This window comes from Petaurus breviceps, unplaced genomic scaffold (genome assembly GCF_028583685.1).
Source record: "Petaurus breviceps papuanus isolate PSGF00001 unplaced genomic scaffold, PetGlider_PUasm1.0 208, whole genome shotgun sequence".
Lineage (NCBI taxonomy): Eukaryota > Metazoa > Chordata > Mammalia > Diprotodontia > Petauridae > Petaurus > Petaurus breviceps.
In genome coordinates, this window is record NW_027185852.1 from 3,606,830 (window position 1) to 3,632,471 (window position 25,642).

Here is a 25,642-nt window from a genome sequence, read left to right on the forward strand (position 1 = left end):
CATGCCCCTGGGCTCTCCCCTCCATTTTCTGCACAGCGCCACTCTAAGAGCCCTGAGCTTCTGATTGGTGAGAGTCCACCATGTCCAGCCACCCTTAAGCCCTCCCAGCATGCTACCACTATTTCGTGCTTTGAAACTACCCTCTACCCCTTGCTCCATCAAGCTGTCAAACCAGTGGGACCATTCCTATTTCATTGTATCTCCTCCAAGAGCCAACCTTCCAGATGTGTTTATACTACCAACACACAATTCCTAAATTTTCTTCAGACTAGATATCCCCAGTTTAATTCAACCGATCCCCAAAGGACGTGGCTTTTAAGAGCGTGACTCTCTTAGTGTCTGTTCTCTGAACCTTTTCCAGTTTATGAGCATACCTCCTCAAATGTGTTGTCTTCTAATGACCTCTGTAAAAGGGATAAAGTCTGCACCCAGCCCATTGACTTCCTAGAACTCAACTTTATGCCATTCTTAATGCAGCCTTACATTAGACTGTTGTTGGTGTTATTATTGTTTTGCCGTAACCCACTATTGACCCATACAAAGTAAACATGAAAGCGTATGGATCAGAACCTTTTAATGATGCCTATCATGCAGATTTATGGAAGGAAATTTTATAGTTTCCTTTTACTTCTCCAATGTCCAGACTCAACCATTTTGCAAACCTCACTATTCAGTATAACAATGGATGGATTTATTTGCCCAGTCATATCCCTTTGACTTGCTTTTTATAAATATGGAGATAGAGAAGGAAAACATTAATAAAAAAAACCCAACTTGCTAAGTTTATTTGGGAAGAAGCCCATCTAAGGCAGGAGCTCGATCTTTGTCTTTTTCTTGACTTCACTCTAGATAGTAACTAGAACAAAGCCATTTTTAGTGCTCACCAGAAGAGGGCAAATCCCCACCAATAACCATGTATTAAGTGACTCCTATGTGCCAGATCCTGTGCGAATCACTTTGCAAATAATGTCTTATATGATCTTCACAACTACCCTTGGAGGTAGGTGCCATTCTTATACTCATTTATTTTTGCTTTATGGAGGGGGGAGTGCAGGACAATTGGGGTTAAGTGACTTGGCCAAGGTCACATAGCTAGTCAGTGTTAAGTGTCTGAGGCCAGATTTGAACTCAGGTCTTCCTGACTCCAGACCTAGGGACTGTATCCACTGCATCACCTGCCTCTGAAATAGTATAGTTAAGCCTTTGTAGAGCTTGACATTATTCACTCCCTAATTGGAAAAGTAATAATGAGTAGGAAATAAGTAAACAATCCCACTATTCACTCTTTTCACAACCTCTTCAATGGCCGATAAATGGTGTCACAGGCTGTTCTGCGTCCATAAATGCAAAATGAACCTGATAAGTTAGATGAGATTGAACTTGAGGACCTTGTGATTATAAAATTGCCGGGATGGAGATATTGATTGGGGCCTGCAGTAATGTCGGACTGCAGAAAAAAAGCAGACTTTGGGTGAAATTAGTTAAAGAAAATTGTCTGGGCTTAAGTAATGCTTGGCAAGTCAACAGTGACCAAAGGAGTGTGTAATATACAGCAGCCACGGCGACAGGCCAGGGTTACAAAATGAGCTAATAGGTCATTTTCTTCTCTAATTAAAATGCGCTCTCTTTAAGCAGCAAGCTGAAGGAGGCCAACTTCGAGACATCCAAAATGCCATGAAAGTAAGGGAGAAAACTGGAAAAGCAATCTGAATCTTCTATTTTTCATGACTCTTATTTCTTTGGAAAGTGGAAGAAGAAAGATGAGGGCTTGATCTGGTTATCACCCCGTTTGTCCCCAATAAGAATCCACCCTGCCTTTGTTATCTGACCCCAATGCTTCGTTCTGACCCTAAAAGTCAAGGAAATTACCAGTAGCGTTAAACTAAAGCATCCTGAAATAGTTGTCATTCTCTTAGTTGAAACACACACAGCTATGTTTTAATTGCATTTTCTTCTTTAATGTTATATGGACACCTGTCTATTTGAAGCTGCTAGATACAGCCAACTCATTACACTGAGACCAATGAACAGCTGTTTGGGAATATTGACCATTGGCACCTAATGCAAATGGGAGAGCCTGGCACCACTTGGGGTTCAGACAAGTGTTTCACATTATTTATAAGACAATTTGAGGTTTGGCAAAACCTGAGATGTGCTTTGCCAAGAATATTTTCCCTTAATTGTGAAACCATTGTGTATTTCAAAGGGAAATTTAATCTGATTAATTTACCTATAGCTCAGTTAAATGTTATTTTAAAGAGCCAGTTGATGACTTAAAATATATATTATTATTTGGCACACTAAGAACATGGATGGAAAGGGGCTTTAAAGGCAATTATGTTATCATCTAAAGTACAGTGTATTTGCATGTCACTTGGACTATGCTTTAGAAGAAGAAAGAGTTACTCCTTTGAAAAAAAGTATATAATCAAAGAGACAAGCAGAATGTGGATTGCTGGGGTATATGGAGTGACAAATGTAAAGTCCTTTGAACCCATGCTTAACTACATAGACAAAGCAGCAAACCCCTCTGGCTCAGCAGAATGCTGGGAACCAGGAGACTGAGACTAGCATGCTTCTTATAGATTGCTGGAACAATGAGAAAATCTCAGTGTCAGTGTGAAAAAAAAAAAAAAAACATGTGAAAAGCTGGAGCATATATCTCAAACATGGCTTTTTACATGGGTATCTATGCCTAACGAATGGGCTAGCTTCTTTGGAAATAATACACTGTGCAAGATAAGAAAAAGTAGCCCCGTGGGCTTTGATTTTCACATGTGGCTTTGACAGTTTCACGTGGGAGATTTATGACTGAGGAGAGACGATTGGGGAACATGTGGGAGAAATGAATGTGCCATAGGACAAGGGCTTAAAAACAGAATCACAGATGTATGAGGATGTGAATCTCTCAAGTTCAAAGGAATTCCAAATGGATGAACCTTTCAATAATTTGGGAACTTCTGTTTAATAAGGCAGCTCTCTCTGATCATTCTCTCCTTGCCTTCCACTTACTGGTCCAGAATAATCTTTTTGCTTTTCATGGATGTATATAACATTTACTCTCGGCATAGTATCGATCATGGGGATAGGATTAAGTTAAGCAAGTTACTGTCGGTTGAGTTGAGTAGGACAACTGGGGACAACCAAGAAAACATCAGTCTTGTCTCCACAAAATTAAGAATTAATGTTCCAAAGCAGAGTAGTTGAACAAATGGAAAGGATTCGTAAGCCTGCTTTAAAAGAAGGGGTATGGCATGGATAATGTTGTAGTGACAGTCAACAGGACCTGAATACCAAACCTGTCTCACAGTTGTAGGACCCTGGGCAATTCATCTTACTTCTTTCAGCCTCAGTTTCTTCATCTGTAAAATGAGAATAATAATGGTACCTATTGCACTATGTCTTTGTGGACCTTAAGGCGCTGAAGAAATGGGATCATTATTATTACAATTCGAAAATATCCTAAAAACCATTTACAAAGCATTAGGGCTATGACTGCCATAGGAGAAAGCTCTAGAGTCATCTAAAACTTAAGGGGAAACTTAGAGGTTTCCTTGGACCTTTTCATCTCCTCTTCAGCATCTTGTTAGCTCCCATGGGTTCAATCGCCATCTCTGTGTAAATGCCTCTCACTCCTATGTATCCAGGCCTCATTTTTCTCCTGAGTTCCAGTCCTGCCTCTCCCAATGTCTGTTGGCCGTTGCACTTGAACATCTCATCAGTATCTGAAATGATCTTTCCAGCTGAACTTCCTTTCTTTATGCAGAACCCAGTATGCTTTTTATCATCTCTGTTTGCGACCTGAGACAACATTATTGTTCAACCACTCAGATTCTCAACCTCTGGGTCATTTTTGACTCTTGATCCTCCCTAATTTCCTATATCCGTTCAGTTGCCAAGTTTTATCAATGATGCCTTCCCAGCAGCTCTCAACATTGGTTCCCCATTCCCATAGTTACCAGCAAAGTTTGAAGATACATGACCTCATTCCTAGTCTACTCAGGCAGTCTTCTTGTTATCTCTGCCTCCAGCCTCTCTCTTCCCATTTCATACTGTACGCAGCCAAAGGGATATCTGTCAGTGTGTCTGACCATGTTACTCACCTACTTGGGAAGATTCTTCTTCTCTCATTTGTCTGTAGGATCAAATGCAAACTCCTTGGTTGAGCATTGAAAGCCCACTGTTGTGTGGCTTTACTCTGCTTCTCAGGCTGCTTACACGTCATTGCCCTGACTCATATTGGGCTACAAGAAAACTGGCCAATTTGCTGCTCCCCACACATAGCAGCCCATCTCCAGGTCTTTCTGCAGTATGGCCAACATGGTACAAATATTCTCTTTCCATACTTCCTCCAACCTTTGGAACCCCAACTCCAACAGCTCACACTCTGTTGGGGAAAAAGTATATAAACCAGATGGGGGAACAAATGCAATACAGTGAAAGAAGCCAATCTTCATTTCGACGTTAAAGGACATGTTAATAATGGGGAGTTAAGGAAGGGACTTTTTAAGGACAGTTGCTGACCTGAAAATGAAGAAAACCTTGAGATTCCACAATTCAAAAGTGAGGAGGATGTGTGTTCTGATCTTTGGGAATTGTTTAAAACAAAAACTAAAGAGGAGGTGGAAGGTCAAGTCCTGGGGAAAATCCTAGACCATTTTGACTAAAATGGCAACTGAGCAAAGAAGAGTAATGGTGAACTCAATGAAAGTGAAGCATGGCTGCTTGGCAGACAAAGAGGACAAAGCAATGCATTTGTCCTCTTGCCTGTGGGCTTCCTTTCTTCCTAGTGTTTCCCTCATATTGTTGTCCCTTTCTCTGATGACTCCTCAGCGCAACTTTGGTTTATATCAGAATGCCTCAGATCGCTTCTGACAGATGTCCACGGATTCTCCTGACCTAATGAGAAGACTCAGAGATGGGCGAATTCTAGAGTATGAAAGGAAGGACGAGGACCTTTGGAGGCAGGAGCCGCCCTTGAGCTTAACTGGAATTCTGTCTTTATAATCCGACCCCAGTGGTACTGCATTAGAGGAAGTTTACTTCCCTCATAGACATGCTTTTCCCTGGGACCCAAAAAGTAAGAGGACACAGCAGGTCAACACATGAAAATGGCTAGAATAGCCAATGGACAGGGTCAAACCAGGAAAATCTAAGAGATCGCAAGTTCATACCCACTCTAGGATTAGCAAAGACATGGTGGGAATTAGAATCATTGTTATTAGACTCAGGTCAAGAGTTGCACTTTTAAATTTTGGGGAGATTTTCATTGTTGATTGGGACGAATTATATTAACTTTCACTCTGTACTCAGATCTTCTGCAATTTCAAGAATCTGAAGTTTATTAGTCTAATGTGTTGATGTGTGTAGGTACATATGTGCTTGTGTGTATGTTTGTGTGTGTGTGTGTGTACTCAGGCACATTTGGGGTGTGATAAAGGTGATAATTCAGTCAGAATTCATGTCTAAAAATGTTTCTATACATACAGTACCTACCTCAATGGCATGCAGACAGTAGGTACCCTAATATTTCTCAAATGAAAGAATAACATTGTTCATTTTCAAGATAGTTGTTTTTGTCATTCAGCTGTCATCATCCCCCATCCAGACAAACCTTGTCCTATCCAAATAATTAACTCTACATGTTGGCCCTGCTGCAAACCTTGGTTCATTTTTTAATTCCGATTCTCTGGAGCCAAATTAATTCTGCCATTGGTTAATTAGGGCATCCCCAGAATCCCCCAAACATTTTTCAATCCTCAAGGTGATTTACTGAGTTTTTATATAATGTCAGCAGGGAAAAGTCTTAGAGTATAAAAGATTTAATGATATAAACGATGGCATAAGGACAAATTGGAAGTTCAGCTTAGGCTCCTCCAAAAAAGAAAATTTGAAGAGATGCACAACAGGATTATCTCAAAGATAGCAGGCTATACAATTCTAATGTTTCAGTTTAATACTAAGCAGCTGAGTGACAAAGAATATGTATGTGTGTTTCTGTTTGTCTCTCTAGTTCTGGGCCCACAGTAAGGTCTAGGTATTTGCGAAATGGAGTGAATGGACTTGAATCCTTGAATTGTCTTGTTCAGATTTATGTGATACAATATAATTTCTATGACATTCAGATGAATACAGTACCTGGCACATAATTTGTGCTTAATAAATATTTTGATTGATTGAAATATGATAAAATATTGCTTAAGAAAAGAATAAATCCAGTCAATTTCTTGGCAAACAAATATGATACCCAGATGCCCTACTCAGTAATTAACTGAATTTGTGATGTCACTAACCTTGTTATGCCATACAGTCATAGACACCGTGGTCCATCCAAAATAGCCCATCCAGTGACATTCTTGTCTAGATGCTCTCATATATTTACTACAGATAGTTGACACCACTTGCCAGAAGTCTTCCTTTTACCTTTGACTTTAGTAGGGTGCCAAGGGAGATTATGGTTGTCCAATGGCCACATGAGAAGGCCACCTTACTTAAAATCCATTCCCAACTTTCTATCTGTCCCCCCCACCAAAAACTGCATCAATCTACTAAGTAAATCAAAAGGGCTTCTGACACAAAAGAACTTGTCCCAAGACCTAGAAGTTTCCTTTAGCAGATAGAGAAATAACCTGGAATAGAAGATACTGTGAAACTTGATGGTGGGGACTTTCTGTCCCTAACAGGACTTTGTATAATGTTTTGATAACCATAGGTACACTAAATTCAACTTAACGGATTTTAGCATGTTATTCTAACAAGAAGGGTTATCTGTTCTCCTACCAGTAACCAAAGGAAAATGAGCATTATGAGGGCCAAGCACATTGGCAGGAATGAGAAGTGACAGTAGTGAATTTGAAGGTCAAAAACTTCTAAAACCCCAGTCTACAAATATTTAGTCTAGGGACAAAAAATCTTTGCACAAATAAATATTTACCCCCTGAAACTTAGTTAGGAGAATAGATGATAGAAGGAGGAAGGTCTTGATGGGAGTATAAAATAGTGAATGAATGATTGATAAATGAATGCAGTTTTAAACCACTTGTTAAGCAAACATTGTAACCCAAACACCTCAAAGTGCTTCAACAGGGATTGTTATTTTGTTTGGAAAAGTCACGGGGATCAGAATGGGGTCATAGAGTAGTACATTAGAGCACTCTTTCTGCGAATAATGACAAGAGGTGATTTAATTCTGGTTCCAGTCCTGCAGGAGAAGGAGTAGGGCGAGAGACAGAGGTGTTCACAGGGATTAACCAGTCCGTGACATTCTGTGAGAAATATAAGGAATGAGGTGAATCATGGCTATGGCCCAAACCTAACTTGGTAACTGAAGAAACAACCAATCAAGACATCTGTGCCCAAAGTAGGAGATCCTGGCATGGCATAGAATTAGTAAGACATGTGCTCTGAAAAAGGGAGGAGACATTTAGTTAGAGCCAATGAAAAGGCTGGGAGTGTAGGAGAGCTAAAGAGACGTTAGTCTCTTTAAAAGAGGAGAGGAAATGGAGGTGAGTGAGAGGGGGACACAAGGACAGAGGAAAAGTTTGGAAACAATGTCTGTTCTATGAAAACAGAATTCATTATACTCTGTTTAAGAAGGTAGGAAAGTGAATAATACATGTGAGAAATATGCCCACCAAAAATGGTTTAAGGTAAAGGAGGTTTGGGAGCTTAACCTGGTAAGCTTCAGTTGCTTGCAGAATTCATTGATGTGAAACATTCTATTCCCCAGTGATATTGCATCAAGCCAGAGAATCAAAATGTCTTGTGTTCTCGTTGCTTTCTCTCTCTCTCTCTCTCTCTCTCTCTCTCTCTCTCTCTCGTGATAGCAGGCTACATTTGGTGTCAGAAAGTTGTTCGTTGTTGGTGTTCAGTCATTTCTGTGATGTCTGATGAATTGTGACCCCCATTTGAGGTTTTCTTGGCAAAGATACTGGAGTGGTTTGGCATTTCCTTCTCCGGGTCATTTCACAAATGAGGAAACTGAGGCAAACGGGGTTAAGTAACTTGCTTAGGGTTATGTAGCTAACAAGAGTCTAAGCCTGGATTTGAACTCAGGTATTCCTGACATCTACCTTGTTTGAATTCCTGCCTCTGACATTGGAAAAGTCATTTAACCTTAACTTTTCTTAGACCAGCCTCAAGATCAGGAAAATCTTGGAATGGTTTTTACCAAATGGAATCCTAACTTTTCTTTTCCTCCCATCGAAACCTGGTGCATTCCGTTTGGTTGCACCTGGTTCACGGAACGGCCTGTTGCATTAGATTTAGGTGCTCCTTAATTTTTGTTTTAATGCAGAACTCTCATCTCCTTCTGAACTCTGGTTTTGTCCAAAGCTTCTCAAGAGAGTGAAGAGATAAATAAGGATTAATGTCTACTTTAGTTAATTATTTCAGTACTCACTTTAATTAATTGTGCTATGTAGTCATTCTTTATTCATAAAACATAATTTGTGCTTCATAGAGAAGGTTTTTTAAAGGAGGAAAAACAAATTGCATTAAGAAAAAAAATTCTACAGTGTCCAACAGGAAGTTTCAAGATAAGCAGAAGTTTTGGAAATAAAAATGAGAATGCGTTATGTAGGTTTCAGTATTCAATAATGACAGTGGTTCATTCTTAATTAATGTGACAAACGAGATGGCTTTGCAATCTTTCGGTATCATCCTTTATTATTTTACTCTTTTAGTATCTGAGTTTGACATTAATTATTTCTCCTAAGTTACTTGAAAACAGATGTGTTTATTTAAGGAAATAGTATTTATGTTTTGAGATGTGCCTCCTTTTTATTTTCCCTTTATTTTTAAGTAGACAGAAAATCGGAGACTTATTTGGGGAAGGAGAACTCCCAGACTGAGATCTTAGCCTCGCTGTGGTCAGCTTCAGTCATTCAACCCACAGGAGAGGTCATGGTCTTGAGCTGTCTATCTCTTTTCTCTTCTGTGGTCCTCTTTCCCTCAATTTGCCCCAATTCTCTTCCACTCCTGGACTTGGCTGAGCTTTGTTCTGTCAGTAGAGTTCCTTGGTGGATGAGCCCTTCAGGTCCTGAGGTGCAAATCAGTCTTTGACAATAAGAGATGTCAGAACTAGAGAGAAAGGCAGAATTCATCCTCCAGCAACTCAAAACACTTCTCTTACTGTCTGCCAGTGAGAGAATCCTGAAGGATTTCTACAGCCAAGTATCTCAATTAAAGGACAGAGGGGAGAAAGCAGAGGAAAAAGGAAAGAGAGGAGAGGAAAGAAGAGAGAAAGAAGGAAGGAATAAAAGAAAGAATGGTGGAAGGAAGGAAGGGAGGGAGGGAGGGAGGGACAAGGGAGGGAGAGACGGAAGAAAGGAAGGAAGGAGGGAGGGAGGAATTAACAAGAACAATAGAGAAATTTGTGATTTTATCATACCCCTGAAACCATTTTAATGGGTGTGTGGTCATCGTACAAATTATAAAGGACAAAAGTCCTCCTAAGTATTATTGATGAGAGCCTGGAACACTCCTTGATGCTTTTTTTGGAAATAGATCAGCATATATTTAAACAATCACTGCATTTCTGTCTCATCTCAATATGGTTAAGCATAATTCTTTTCAGAAGAAGGCTGTACTTACCTTACATAAGTCAATCAAACATCAGCTATTTACTGAACACCTACTCTGCCCAAGGCAGTGTCTTAGGCTTTCTGGGGGATAGAGTGAAATACTCTAAAAGAAGTTAAAAAAACAGTTGGAAAAGAAAAACAGCCAGAAAATTTGTAACTCAAAATCTGGTGGAAACGAATGGTGTAAATCAGAAGTTAATAAAGCATTTAAAATTAAAAAAAAACAGAAGAAAAAAATTCTACATATAGAGAGATGACTAAGATCCCAACGAAAATCTATCAAATGGCAACTCTGAGGGATGAACAAAATACTATTGGAGTTCAGGGAAGGTAGAAGAAAGGACCAAAGCATCATAGAATCTGAGCTACAGAAAGCTCCTAAAGTCTAGTCTAATGTCCTCATTTAATAAATAATTAATAGGGGAGGCCAGGTAGCACAGCGAGTAAGAGCACCGGCTCCAGTGTCAGGATGTCCTGGGGATCAAATCCGGGCTCAGATACTTAGCACCCACCCAGAAACACCTTGAGCAAGTTACTTACCCTGATTGCTTTTAAAAAAATAAATGAATAATGAATAGACTTAGCAAGATGCAATTACATTTATAAAGCCACATAAGAATTACGTGCCAAGAGTGAGGTCTGTACTTAAGTCTTCTGACTCTAGAGCCGTGGTACTTTTGTTTGGACATTGAAGGCTCAAGATCATTTTGATGGCTTCTAATACTCTGTGAATTTCCTTGAGATCAACTAAGGGGGTCGTTCCATTAGGCAATTGTCAAGGTTGAGATGTGTCATTGTCTGAGGGAGGTCTCAGGTGGGGCTCTTATTTATTTAAAAAACAAACCCTCATCAATTGTAGCTTGAGCATTTTGGAAAGAGTCACTTCTACATTCTTAGGACTTCCAACATAGAGAAGGAACAGATTTGGACCTATCCCTTAGCTCTGAAGATGAGAGAGGCTTTCTAAAAATAAAGAGGTGTAGGAAGCAGATGGAGGAGGAGCAGAAGAAAGGTCAACAGCAAAGCTCACTGAGTGAGGGCATATATCAGTGGATGACATCTTACCCTCTTTGCTAGAGTGATAAGTTGGAGTTTCTGTACCTTTGGCAAATTTAACAAGGGAGGGGCCAGAATTGGTATCTAAGGTGGGATCATGCCTTTGTGTGATTGAAGAACACTAGAAAGAGTAGCCATGGGTCTTAAGAAAGTTGAAAACTGAGCATCTGGAGCTTGAAAAGAAAGAGGAAGGTAGGGAGGCTGTATGTCGAGTTTATTTGGAAAGAAAAGGAGTAACTGGGAAGCCTAGAGTGATATCAACAATGTTCATGATAGTCTAGAGAGCTTGAGAAGGGGCTGCCAATTCATGAAGGTGAAGAAAGCATTTGTAAAAGATAATGGAATACAAGGAGTCACTACGTCTTGAGCTCAAGAACCTGGGTTCAAATACTGTCCTTACTTCTATCATCTTGGCCAAATCACTTAACCATCTCCGGCATGCCCACCTTTCCTCATCTGTAAAATCAAGTGGTTTGGACCAGATGACTTTAGAGATCCTCCCTGCTCTATAATGATGATCTATGAGCATTCAGAGAATAGAAAGGAGGATAAAAGCTCCGGAGGAGAAAACCTTGGAAAAAACTCCAGTGACCCGGGTGAATGTTGCTGGAAAGGAAGGGACCGAGGGATGACTCAGAAATCATCTGCAGTCAGTACTCTAGAGGAAAGAGAGGAGTAATGTTCTTTTACACTGGGAGCAGAATTAGAAGAGAATTGGCCCATGTTGAATTGGGCAAGTTAGACATTGTATTCCAAGGGATGGGATTAAGATGCTTCCACATGTTCCTAAAGGAGGAAGATTTCCTTCTTTATTTATTTAAAAAAGACTTGAAAAAAAGAAACTCTCCAGCTGCCTGGACCTTGTTATACTGCTGGGCTTTATCTCTTCCTGCCATAAAATAGAATGTCGAATATAGCTCTGACTGAAATCAGAAAAAGTGAGTGCAAAATACTGCTTCTGCTTGTAACTTCCTCTGACCTTTGGGTTAGATCCTTTCCCACCCTGGGCTACAGTCTTCTTAACTATAAAAGAAAGATTTCTTCTCTCTGACCTCTGAAGTTCCTTTCTTCCCTTGACTTAGAATTTTTGGATTGTGTAATATCCCTATTTTTGTGATCAAGTCAATAATATAGATAGATAGATAGATAGATAGGTAGATAGGTAGATAGATAGATAGGTAGATAAACTAATTGGTGCCGGGCACTGTGCTAAACTCTGGGGCTACAAAGAAAGGCAAAACCAGTTCCTGTCCACAAAGAATTTACAATATGATGTGGTAGACAATATGTAAACAAATAAACAAACAAACGAATAAGGAAAATATTCAAGGAAAATTGGGGAGGAGAGGCACTGGCAGTGGGGGAGATTAGGAAAGGCTGCTTGGTGAAAGGGATAGAATTGAAGGAAGGCAGAGACTTCAAGGGGCAGATGTGAGGAATGAAAGAATTCCAGAGCTGGGGGTCAGAGTGGGGAGGAGAGACAGGGAGTGCACAGAGGGAGGACACGGGTATCTTCTGAAAGCATCATTCCACGTATTTTACTGCCTAGGGTGGATGCGATAACCTCATCAAGGCAGTAAAAGGAGACATCTCTTTGTATCTCTTGTCAAGCTATCCATCTCTCCATAACCAAATTACATACTAAGATCAGTTAATGGCCATAATGCACCTTACCCTTTGCAGATTCTCCTATGTAGCACCATGAAATACCACCCCCCCCCCCATTCTGGAGTAGGTGATTCAGAAGGTAATTGACATTAATTAGAAGAAGTGCTCATTATTCTGTTGATAATTTCCCCCACAAGGAGAGAGAATGGGATTTTTCCTTGCCTCAGAGTGTGGTCTAATGGAAATTTGGAATATTGATTTAACTATCTGAATTTATTCACATTTCCAGTTGTAACATGGATGAGAGCCATTAGAAGCTAGTGTGGCCGGTAGGAAATTCGAGGTAGGATCTGTAGCGAGCCTTTTGATCACTGCTTCACTTCTGCTCACCTGTGCTCAGCATGGAAGCCAGGATGTCAAACCTTCTTTGTATGGAGAAACAGTATAGAGACTTGGCGAGGTTCTGAACACGTCCCAGCGTCAGTCTCCTTTGTTGGTCTTTGAAGGCTTGTTCCACTGCGGGCTTTAGAGATACCCACTACAATGCGGGGACAGCTGTGAAGTCAGAGGGTTTGCTCACCTGTCCATTGGAAAATCATTTTCAAATGACTTGCCTTTGAATCCAAAGGGAGTTAGACTTTTCTTCTTTTATTAATTAGTGGTGTTCCATCAGGGCTTTCATTAATCAATACATCTGCAGTGGGGCTCATCTCTTTCCATAAAGCAGAACGAAGCCCTGTCGTGTTGTGGATTGGCTGTGGCAGCAGCACATATAATTTTGTGCAATGTGTTAGAGGGACTCAGGAACATGAAAGAGCTGAACTTCTCACAAGATGCCATGGGCCTCATTTTCAAGCAGGTATTTTTACCTGGATATGCTAATCTGCCCTACAATGAAACTCTCCCCTGTCCTTGTTTCCAATCCTTTTGCTGCAGAAGAGAATCTCACAGCCTGTGTCAATCAGGCTTAGTCTAGCTTGATCGTGATCATCCTGAATGCAGCTTGATGAGAAGAAATCCAGCTAGTGCCAAAGACTAAGGATTCTGATTCATCTTTCAATACCCAGGCCAAATCCCATTTCTTCCAGGAAGTCTAAGCCAAATATTATTTTATAGATTGATCATCAGGTCCTAGACTCAAAGATAGAAAGGGTCATTTATTCAGACTCCTAGCTCAGAATTGATAATATTAAGGCCAGAAGAAGTTAAGCAGTTGTGGTAAAAGTAGAAGATCTGAAATTCAAGTCAATGTCCTGTTCTCCACATCCAAGAGACCTTACCCTGCATCCCTCACCCTTCCCAGTCTCTCCACTGGGTTTTTAGAGCACTAATTTGGTTATTTTATCTCTTGCTTTGGCCTGTTAGCATAGATTGGCATAAGATTTAAGTCTTGAGGTTTTATTTAATTCAGATTCATCTATAATATTGAATATATGATGGTCAATCTAATAATTATTTAATTGAAATGAACTGAATATGGCATTGTTTGAACCTTGGGCCAAATGGAAGGTCCAGAGTATCTTCAAACTCCTGTCTGTTCAGATCATGTATAGATAGTCAAAATGGCTTTGTGTGCAGTTTTATCCTAGGGCCCTTTGGGAAGATAGAAAGGAAAAAGGAAACATACAACCTGCCCATGAGGAATTACTAACCTGGTGTATCTAATCAGGCAATTTTGTTCTTCAGTTGTTTTCCAGTCATGTCTGACTCTTCATGACCATATTTGGGGTTTCCTTGGTAAAGATACTGGAGTGGTTTTCCATGTCCTTCTATGGCTCACTTTTCAGAGGAGGAAACTGAGGCAAACAGATTTAAGTGACTTGCCAGAGTCGTCCAACTAATGAATGTCTGAGGCCAGTTTTGAACTCACAGAAACTAATATTCCTGACTCCAGACCTGGCATTCTATACACTGTGTCACCTAACTGCTTCAGGCAGCTCCCAAGGCACTACGCTCAAAAAACAAACCTGTACTTAAAATAGGGGATCTGTGTGGATCCTGGATCTAACTGATGACTCCCCTCAAATTTGCTCAATATCACAAACATACCAGAGGGACACTAGGGCCTTCTGCCAGTCATCCATTGCCCCTGCCATTTTTTTTTCAATCAGATGTTTCATCAATGACATCATTTCACCATTTTTTAATTCCTGATTCATAATGTGTTTCAGCTACTTTATGCCAAGAAAACCTTTCCAATTTCCTTTGGATGATACTTAACTTTAGAAAGACTATTGTTCAGACTAAGATTTGTTTTTGGATAGAAAACCTTTAGAGTTTGCCCATCAGTTCATATACTCCCGAATTGCCGATGCAGCTTGACAAAGAGCTGGCCCCAGAATGAGATGGGTGCACAGAGGCAGGCTTTCCTTCCTCTAGTCTATGCAGCAGTTAACCTGATGATATTTCCGGTGGGTGTGAAGATGATCAGCCACATCAACACTTCCATTTCCATTAAAAATACATTATTTTCTTTACCTACATTTTAATAGTTCAGTGAATGTTAAATAGAAAAACAAGAGTTGAATATCAAATTACCCTGGGAATGGTTTTATTTGAACCCCACAAATTTTTTTTTTCTAAAGAGAGTTGAGAATGATAACAATAATAGTATTAAAATAATATTGTTTAAGACCATGGATGGAATATTGGACTTAAAGTAATAGAAGGGGCTCAGTTTTAGTCCTTGCCCTGAATCACTCTAGCTACGTCAGCAGGCCAAAGTATCAGACCCTCTCAGTTTCCCTGCCATTCTCTAAAATCATACACATATGCATGCATTGTATGTGTGAACATATATACATATATGTCTGTGTATGGACATATGCATGTGTGTATTGTGCACACACACACGAATGGCATTGATGAGGGGCCAGCACAAGCCGGGATGTCTCTACACGAAGGCCCTTTATGGTGTTTCTCTACACTAAGTGTAAGTGTTGCATACACGTGCACATCTGTATGTTTATGTAGACGTCTATATAGAATTGCCATTAGTTACTTCATAAATATTTGCTGAATTGGATGGATTTGAATTTCAGTGACATCGTGTTGCCCATTCTAATACTCTGCCCTTGGCCCAGCAATGCATTCAGGAAATGGCACATTCATAGTAAGTTCTGAGTCATCACAATCATAATGGGCATCTACATAATACTTTAAGGTTTACAAACTACTTTACATGTGTTATCTCATGTTATTCTCTTACCAACCCTATGAAATGAGTAGCACTACTATACCCATTTCACAAATGAAGAAACTTAGCTTAAGGGAGGTTAATTAATGTGACTAAAGCCACAGACCTACTAAGTGCCCATGGCAACATTTGAATTCAGGTAATGCTTACTCTGTGTCCAGCACTCTATCCAATATGTCACCCAGTGGCCAAATTATAAAAGACTGTTAATTTATGGACCATATTTTTAATGGGATGGGCTTTTCGTGTTCTGTTAGTTAAGTTAGAAAAGGAATTTTTGTAATATTTTTTTTTCTAATTTCCAAAGGCTATATGTAAAAAAAAAATTGTGTTAGTCAACTGGTACTTAATTTGGGATTAGATTCCTATATATGGTTACCTGGGTACCTTCCTTAGGACATTGACACCAAATAATGATATTGAAAATGTGACATATCACCCCCTCCCATCATCTTGCCACATATTGCTAAGAATGGTGATATGCTATAATTGTTTAATTATGCAATTAAAGGGGGGCTACATTTTCTCCCTTGAATACATAAGGAAAAAAGATTTTCAATTAACAATGACCTTTAAGACTCCTACTGGTTGGGATTCTGCAGATGGCATGACTGACTGCAAATTAGATTCTGCAATATACCTTGTACCTTTTTTTTTTTCCTCCCTTGGACTGATTAGTTTTGTACAGTTGGCGGTGGCCGCCCCATTGTAGGCAGCTACAATTTGATAGTAATCTCCAGCCCCATGTTCAATCCCCTGAGGGATGCTTGAGATGTGCTGTCAAACCATTTCGATGTATGTGTATTTTCATTCTATAGTTCAGCTTTGTACTCATTTAAGAGAACCAGTCTTTAATTTGTAACGGAACATTTTCAAGATGAACTGGAGAAATGTGGGCCTTGGGAACAGTCACTAGGGTCCACCCCCATCCTAGTCCTGCGTCTCAAATGCCTAGTTCCCGTGTAGAGTGGAATACACGATTAAAAAGGAAGACACAGAATCTGTTTCTATGGCCATAGGCATTCAGTGCATCAGTTCAGTCACCATTATTAAGTGCCTGCTGTATGCCAGATACCTTACCAAGCCAGAAACAAGACAGACCCTTCTCTCGGGGAGCAGCCCCCGCACTGGGAGAGATGCACTCTGCTCTGCCAAAGGCATTGGCATGTACAAAAAAGAGTGCTGTGGCCTCCACATCTGCTCATTGCCACCCTCCTCCGAAATGCATCACTTGGTTCATTATTCAGGTTGTTATAGTGCCTAAAAAGAATTATGGAATGAATGTCCATGGGATTGAGTAGTAAATGCATGCAGATTATACGCACATACAGACACACGTGATTGAAACATGAATTGTTTATGTGCATATCCATGCATACACACACATATGCCTACTTATGTATGTGTATTATAAAATATGGCCTTCTCACCACTCTGCCAACATGTCTATTGCTTTTTCCAATGAAAAGTTCTCTTCACTGCATCCATTGTGTTGAAGCATTGTGTACTTCAGTCACACCCAAAGGCAGCCCTTAGCTTGGGAAGACACAAAAGTGATAAAGTGAGCCCCACAGCCCCCGATTCTACCACCTTGTCTCCCTTCTTCCTAGCCGTGTGACCCTGAGTGAGTCATTTTAAAAATTAGGCTCAACAATCATCAATTCAGTGAGCAGTGATAAAAGATATACTTTACCACAGTGACTGTACCAGGCACTAGAGATTTAAAAAAAAAAAGAGACCACCAAAGGCTTTGCTAGGGCTGACTGTTATGAATGGGCCCTGGTGTGGTCATTGCACCAGGTGTTTTGCTCAATGATTTCTCTTTTTTAAGGGGTGAGAGGGGGGAGTTTTACCAGATTGGGAGGTGCAGGAAGACTTTCCCTAAATGACAGTGATATATATACCTATGAAAGATCTTCAGGAAGTATATTTTTATATGGGACAGCCCCTGCCCTCCTTGTACCTTCTGCTTTCTGTGGTTCTCTGGAGTCCCAGATGAACTAGTGTATGTAAGACACACCTCAGTAATCCTGAGGTGTTATAATCAAGATGTGAGTTTTCAGCCCGATAGTGTGAACTCTCTGCCATTTACATTTGTTTCTTTTACCCCCAGATGGAGACTTCACACATTTAGAATTGGAAGAGACATTTTAGGTCACCTTAGACTAGCCCTATGTATTATGGGCAAAAAAACTGGGGCCAAAAGGTGATGTGAGGTATCCAAACTTATATAAATTAGGAAGTAGAAAGGGTAAGATTCCAATCACTTCCTCTCTTTTCAAATTCATTGCTCTATCTACACCAAAACGCTGCCCAAGTAAGTGATTCATATGAAAAAGTTTGCCTCAAATTGCATTTTCTATTATTAGAAACCTAGGAGAATCAGGAAATAATAATCACTTGTAAGAGCTTTATAATTAGGAAGACTTATATCCTCTGTTCATCCTCTTGAAAACTGTAAGACATAGGCGATCTAAATATTATCATTTCTCTAAGGTGTATGAGGAAACAAGTTGAGAGAGATATAATATTTTTTTCTAAAGTCACCTAGTTAAAAGTCACAGAGTCATGACTCCAGAAATAGTAGAAACAATCATCAATTAGCAATCAGAGGGGCTAAGCTTAAGTCTTGTCTCTGCTCCTTACTCCTCGTGGGATGCCAGGGACGTTTTTAGGGTCTCTGGGCCTCACTATCCTCCCCTGTAAAATGAAGGAGTTGGATACATATAAACAGGTGTTATTTCCACCTTTTGAGCAATGATTTTTTTTTTTGACCCAGACCCAGAGTCTTCTCAATCAAAGTCCAAGGTTTTTATTTTTATTTTTGAATTTTCCCCTTACAGCATCTTCCACTCCACTTTTGGAAAGGCTGATTACATATAAAGTACTAAGTTGGCCATATTTCAGGGTGGAAAATGTTTTAAAATAAACACATTTCCAAGCTTTAAAGAAGAGATTTTTTTTTTTTAAACAAAGACCTCCCCTTTCAGTCTTGCTTCATTTGCAATTGAAATAAATTTGTAAAGACTTTGTGAACTTCTGCCTGGCCCCTGTTATTTCTTGTGTTTGTGCCTGCCGCCTCATCATTATACAGCATTCGGAAATGCAGGCAGAACACCAAGGCTTTCGGTTGGGCTCACATTTTCATTTTGATTAACAATTTTCTCTCTCTTGTAATTTTCAGGTGTTATTTGGAAGATGGAGCTTCAAAGGGCGCCTGGCTGAACCGGTCAAGTATTATTTTTGCGGGAGGTGATAAGTGGTCCGTGGATCCTCGAGTTTCAATTTCCACATTAAATAAAAGGGACTACAGCCTCCAGATCCAGAATGTCGATGTGACAGATGACGGGCCATACACGTGTTCTGTGCAGACTCAACACACACCTCGAACAATGCAGGTGCACTTGACGGTGCAAGGTAAGGGAGTGTTCCCACACACTTTGCTGCAGCGCCGCCAGCCGCGATTTGTAAGGATCAGTATTAAGAGACTGAAATGCTTTGTAGGCAACTGAAACAAAAGGCATGTTGTCATTGTGTTCATATATTTGTATCATAATTTCTATTAGTGATAATGATTGTTACAGCATTTACATGACCAAACATCAAGGCAAGAGCAAATATGTTTAGACCCAAAGATGATTCTTTTTCTATAAGCCTTTTTCTCCTTTTCTACCTTCGAGCCCCCACCCATTCCATAAATCTTTAAGGACTCAGGATGGATGCACTAAAGTATTGGCATTTATTAGAATGCTTTCCACAGTTCTATAAAAGTGAAAAGTAAAGAGTTTTCTCTTAGAGTTTTGATTCAATCTCTAGTGATTACTGACTGCCATTTATCTTAGGTTATCTAAAGTCTTAGTTTATTTAAGCCATGTGATATATAAGCAGAAAGAAAGGACAAGCAGTAATGGGGAAAGAATGAGCTGTAACTAGTGAACTCCTTATAATCTTTCAGGCCTCATTTGTACCCGTGTAATGACAAGATAAATAGATGAAGCCCCCAGCCTGTGGGTGGGTGGATGTCTTGTGGAGGATTTGTGGGTTAGCCTAAAAATGTTGCTTCTCATGACATGAAGGCACAGATGGCTTGTGCACTATATTGTAAGAAGGAAGATGACATTAATTTGGCCATACATAAGTCAAAGTGGAGTCATTGAGGGAGAAAAAGAAAAGCAATGTATGGAGCTAAATTATCTGAGTAAAATTTCAAGGAGTCACATTTTACATTAATTTCTGTTTCTCAAACATGATCAGGTTCTTCTGGGCTGCAGAAGAGTTTCCAGTTTAAGAGCACATATGCAAAGGCATGATGTTGTGGAATAGAAGAATAGCAAACTGATAGAAGAATAATGACTCATTTCTAACATTTTACTGTGTTGAATTTCAGGATGTGACACTGTCCCTTGAATGAGAGGCAGATAGCAGGAACACTTGCTATGTCAATTAATCCCAGAGTATGAGGGGTTGGGGATTTCCATCGAAGAAACTTGTTAAGGGATATGCATTTACCAATGGGATTTCCAAATGCATGTCATCATGAGCCCATCATCTATCTATTTACTTAAATTAGTATTTCCTTAGTGTTTCTGCTCATATGAAGTTCTTTTGAATTCAAGCGTTTGTAGCAGGGAAGAACAGTAAATGTTGAGAATGTTGCTTCTTGTTTGTCTTGTTGTTGGGTTGTTTATGTCATGTCAGGCTTTCCATGACCACATTTGAGGTTTTCTCAGAAAAGATACTAGAGTGGTTTTCCATCTCCTTTCTTAGTTCATCTTGCAGATGAGGAAGCTGAAGCAAACCAATTTAAGTGACCAGGGTCACACAACTACTAATGGTCTGAGGGCACATTTGAACTCAAGAAGAGAAGTCTTCCTGACTCTGGGCCCAGTGCTCTATGCAATACCAATTCGTTACTGGAACTTTGGTAAAGCCTCAATTCTAGGTCAGACACTCTTTGGGTATAAAGGAGGTAATTTATCTTTGTTCCTTGGTGCCAAATGAAAAAAAAAGGGATCTGAAACATAATTCCATAGGCTAATGACTGCTGATTTCCTATAATTAAGCAATTCAACTTTCAGAATTGACTATTAATAAAGGGATAATTACTCTTAAGTTGATGTTATGGGGATGGGAATTTAAATTCTTCCCTTTCTGTAGGCCCTTTGATAGGCTTAAGTGATTCTGAGAAACTTCCTTAATTTGAAAATAAACTCTGCCCCCTAATAGGCTGAATGTGGACACATGGAGCCTATGGTGGGAGGCTTGTTTTCAGGAATGCCCAAGCCTTGATGCTTTGTGATTGGGTAGTGAGTCAAGAGAGTTGTGACATTCTCTGAGCCAGGAGAAGGCTATATATATCCCGATGTGAAATTTTGTTTTGGGGCTCCCTTTGAGAAGTGTTGTGTGTTGGGACCAGAGGAGACTCTGTGCAGCCTTTGAGAAAACCCAGATGTTGGTGCTTCCCTCTCTGGTAGTTTGGATATAATATTAGTCAGACAGTTGGAAGCCTGTCTGCTCAATTGTTTCTCTGTCTGCTTGTAATTTCTCATTGTAACTTGTTTGTATTCTCTGAAGCTCAGGGTGCTGACCTTTTCCCCCTGAACTAAAGTAATATTGTTAACCCATTTTGATTTGCTTTCCTTTTGAAAAGCAGATCTAAGAAGCTGTGTTGGCAGCCACCGTGGGTAAGCTAGGGTTCTTGCTGCTACAGTTGATCAGTGTTTTTCTTTCTTAAAGACTCTTCTTGAAACAAGGGAGAGAGGGAAGAGGAAAAGGAAAGAACGTAGAAGGTAGAGGATAGAAGTCTGACTTTGCTGTGAAGAAGTTCAGGCTTCCAGTTTGGCCACCAACATTGACTAGATATTTCAGCTCTTAGTTCCCCAAAGAGCAGTCTAAGTCTTGAGTTACAGAAGAATTGTTGATCCACAGTGCAGGAAGGGGTTTCCCCACATACACATACATATGGGAATGCATGCATGTATGCATATGTGTGTAATATATATAGAAATAGATATACTTGAAGACTTTAAATATATAAAGTCATCAAGGATGGTAATTTATGCAATAATGTTTAATTATATCTATATATTTTAAATATTTCCTATTACAGAAATGATTCATTTCTTTCTTTTTTCTCTCTTTTCCCTCTCCCTCTCTTTCTCTTTGCTTATCATTTATATCATATGTAGAAAACAATTCAGTTAAGAAAACCCCCAGTCATGTTGCCCAAATATGTTTATCTCCAAAGTATTTTATAATGTATTTATCATTTTGTTGATTCTGCCTAATTAAGTCCAAAACAACCTGAGGTCTTTCACCACAATTTGGTGCTAGGAATAGCATTCATAGGGTCAGAGTATTTAGATCTACTAGTGATCTTAGAGCTAAGTCAATTAAACAAATATTTACTAAGAACCTACTGTGTGCCAGGCACAGAGCCAGAGGTCAAATCAGCATCCTTTTCTTTGTAACTGGAGAAACAACTTCCTCAAGATAACACTAAAAATAAATAGCAAATACATGATTCAACTCCCATCCTCTGGATCCAAACCAGAGTGCTTTCTGCTGTGGCTTTTAGAGTTTCCTAACCTTGGAATGCTCTAATCTGGACTTTTGATGTGATTATCCACAAATATATGGCATTCTATCTATATGTCTTTCAGTTCAAAATTTTAACTTTTAGAATTCTGTATTACTTATGTGCATATAATATCTTGAAGGAAATATTCATAGAACATAGAGAATGGACTAATAGAATGAAACATTGATTAATCATGTCTCAAATATGTAGATGAGCCTTTTCCTGGTTTTCAGGGATGAGTTGAGGAAACTCTGAATATAGGTAAAGAAGGGAATTGTGAGACCTTTGGATTCCTTAGCCAGTAGAAGAAATTCTTATTTTGAAGTATGTAATCATCAGTCAGTGTCCTTAGAATTAGAAATACATCAGAAATATAAATTGAAATACATCAGCTTGTGTAATTTATTATTATTATTGTTTTTCAGTCATTTCAGTTTTATACAACTTTCTGTCACCCCACTTCAGATTTTCTTGGCAAAGAAAATGCAGGGGTGCCCCATTTCCTTCTCCAGTTCATTTTATAGATAAGGAACTGAGGCAAACAGGGTTAAGTGATTTGCCCATGGTCAAACAAATGGTAAATACCTAATATTGAATTTGAACTCAGAAAGATGAGTCTTCCTCATTCTCAGTCAAGTGTTCTATTCACTGCACCACCTACCTACCCAGATTAATAATGACTTATTATGGACAGATTAGGGAAGTCATTCTTTGTATTAAAAGAAAAATTGCATAGATGCTATGGACATGCTCCAAACGTGTCCTTTAGAAAATGAGAGGGAAGAAAAATGTCAGACTTTTCAAGTGCATTTTATGAGTCAAATTAAGGATTTAATACTTTTTCAGTGCTTATGAATGTAATTATTTATTAGAAACTGATTGACATGTGGGCAGTTTTCCAATTATATTAACAAAGTTCAGGGGAAAACGTTAATAAGCTAGGTAAACCAGAATCTCGAGTAAATAAATGTCATAGGAAGTCATCCCCACTCCAACCACATGTCGATAGATAAAATAACCAATGTGATGACAAATGCATCTATTCTCCTTCTCAATGCTGTAAAATACTGGAAGCCAATATCTATTCAAATAGCTTGAATGGGGAGATTGTTAGTTTGATAACTTGGAAAACTTTTGGTCATCAAATGTCTTTGAATTATAAGAGGGGAGTTTCAAATAATCACACTTAATAATTAAGCAATGATACTGTTGATTTATGGTGTCCAATTAACGTTGTCTTGATAAACTAAGCCCATGTCAGTCATTGTGACTACGGATGCTTGTTTGGAAGCCATTTTTCAAAATCAATTTTTTCTCCCACTTCTTCATCCTCCTTTTAATTTTCTTCCCATTCTCATTCTCTCCCCTTCTTCCAATTATTTTTCTTCTCTCTTTCTCCATTTCCTTTATCTTAAATGATAGGAAGGAAAAAGTCCCCTCAAATGGGTTATGTGCACTAAGTTTCCTAGAGGTAGGGATGTCAGTAAATATGTTAGCTACAGAAAAGAAGAAAGAATTTAAGAAATAAGGGAGCAGTGCACACTCAACTTATAAGAATTGTATCCTTCATCTTCAACTAAATAGAGTGACCTTGGGCAACTTATTTCACATCTTTGGGACTCAGTTTCCTCAACTCATTCCTAAAATGGTCTAGATAGTCTTTTATACATGGTCATTAGTTAATAAATATTCAATGAATTAATGCATTATTCCTAAGATACCTTCAAAACCTGCCCCAAAACTAAAAAAAAAAATACTAGAAGAAAAAACTTAGCATGTTCAGGTAGAAAATAGATTATATCAGGTACAGTATATGAAGACCCACAATGGGTTTTATTAGGTAAAGACCTTTTCATTCATCCCTTTGTTTTCCTTCTTTCTGAAAATTGGCAACACAAAGTGTTGTGAAATTTGTGGAATCTTGCAATCTGAGTGTTGTTTAGAAAGGGAGGAAATTGAGTAATTGACCCATGTACAAAGTTAATTATGTCATTATCTATAAACAACATGGTGATGCTAAATCAAGTCACCTAATTGGTTGTTGTTTCTGGTTCTGTTGTGTGATAATTAATACACAAACGGCTTCCTATTCACTTGTTCAAAAATGTAGGGGCAGGGAGAAATTGAAAAGGGAAATGGAGCCATTCCTCTATAATGTTGTTATTGTGAAGTTAAACCATTGGGATATTGCAAAGTCCGCTGATGAAAATACAAGCTCATTAAACAGTTACTTCATGATTCCTGAGTACTGAGTCATGAAATGGTTCAATATAATGTGCTACCTTGTGAAGGAGTAAGTTCCCCCCTGAAGTATTTACATGGAGCCTAGATGACCACTCATTGGACATGCTATAGAGAGACTTCACACTGGCCTAAGTGGCAACTGAAGTTCTTTCCATTTCTGAGAATCCCTTATATGGAAAACGTACAGCAAACAAAGTCTAACACACTGTTTTATACCTATTAGAGAGTTGAGAAAATCTTGGTCAATATTGAATGAATGGATGTTGAGTCAGCATTATCCAAATTATTAACACTATGTAGATGTGAGAGACCATAGACACAGCTAAAGGGGACCTTAGAGCCCATCCAGTCTAGCCTTGATTTTTTAAAAATTAATTAATATAGTTTTAGTATTTAGCATTCAATTCCACAAAATTTTGAGTTACAAATTTTTCTCCCCATCTTTCCCCTACCCCCACCCCAAGATAGCAAGCATCCTGAATACCCCTTCCCTCAATCTGTTCCCTCTGATATCCTCCCCAATCCCCCTAAATTTCTAGTAAGGCAAAATGGATTTCTATACCCCAATGCCTGTATATCTTATTTCCGAGTTGCATGTAAAAGACAATGTTTTCTAAACATTTGTTTTTAAAACTCTGAGTTCCAGATTCTTTCCCTTCTTCACTCCTCACCCACCCCCACTAGGAAGATAAACGGTTAAATATAGTTTATACATGTGTTACTTCCCAAATCATTTACATAATTGTTATATTGTGAAAGACTGACTAAATTTCCCTCTATCCTGTCCCACCCCCCACTTATTCTAATTTTCTCATTTAACCCTATCCCTTTTCAAAAATGTTTGCTTCTTTTTTTTTCACTTTTTCAAATGCTTTATTAACTTCTGATTTATATCATTCATTTCCACAAGATTTTGAGTTTCAAATTTTCTCCCCATTTTTCCCCTACCCACCACCCCAAAATAGCAGTCCCACAGAATATACCCTCCTCCAATCTGTTCTCTCCCATATTTTCTCCCATACCTTTATCAGCAAGCACCCCAGCATCCCAGGGTTGCTGCCAACACAGGTTCTTAGATCTTCTTTGTTAAAGGAAAGTAACTCAAAATGGGTTGACAAGCTTACTTTAATCAGTAAAATATGTATTGTTTACCTAGTTCAGGGGAAAAAGGTCAGTACCCCGAACTTCAGAATATACAGACAGAATTATCAAGACAGAGAAACAGATCAAGTAGACAGATTTCCAAACTGCCCAACCATTACATCCATACCAAATGAACATCTGGGTTTTTCAAAGCCGGGGGACTCTCAACAATGGCTTCCCAGACTTTCATCTGATCAAATCACAGAACACTTGTCAAAGTGAGCCCCAAAA

The 25,642-nt window shown here is 39.1% G+C and overlaps 1 protein-coding gene across 1 annotated transcript in view; it reads left to right on the top strand.

Annotated features, from left to right (window-relative positions):
• LOC138165236 (neuronal growth regulator 1) overlaps window positions 1-25,642 on the top strand; it is a 1,124,289-nt gene that overhangs the window by 444,389 nt on the left and 654,258 nt on the right. The window contains exon 2 of the mRNA XM_069093354.1: window positions 18,629-18,861. Coding sequence (XP_068949455.1) covers window positions 18,629-18,861 — 233 coding nt within the window. The remainder of the gene's footprint in view (window positions 1-18,628; window positions 18,862-25,642) is intronic.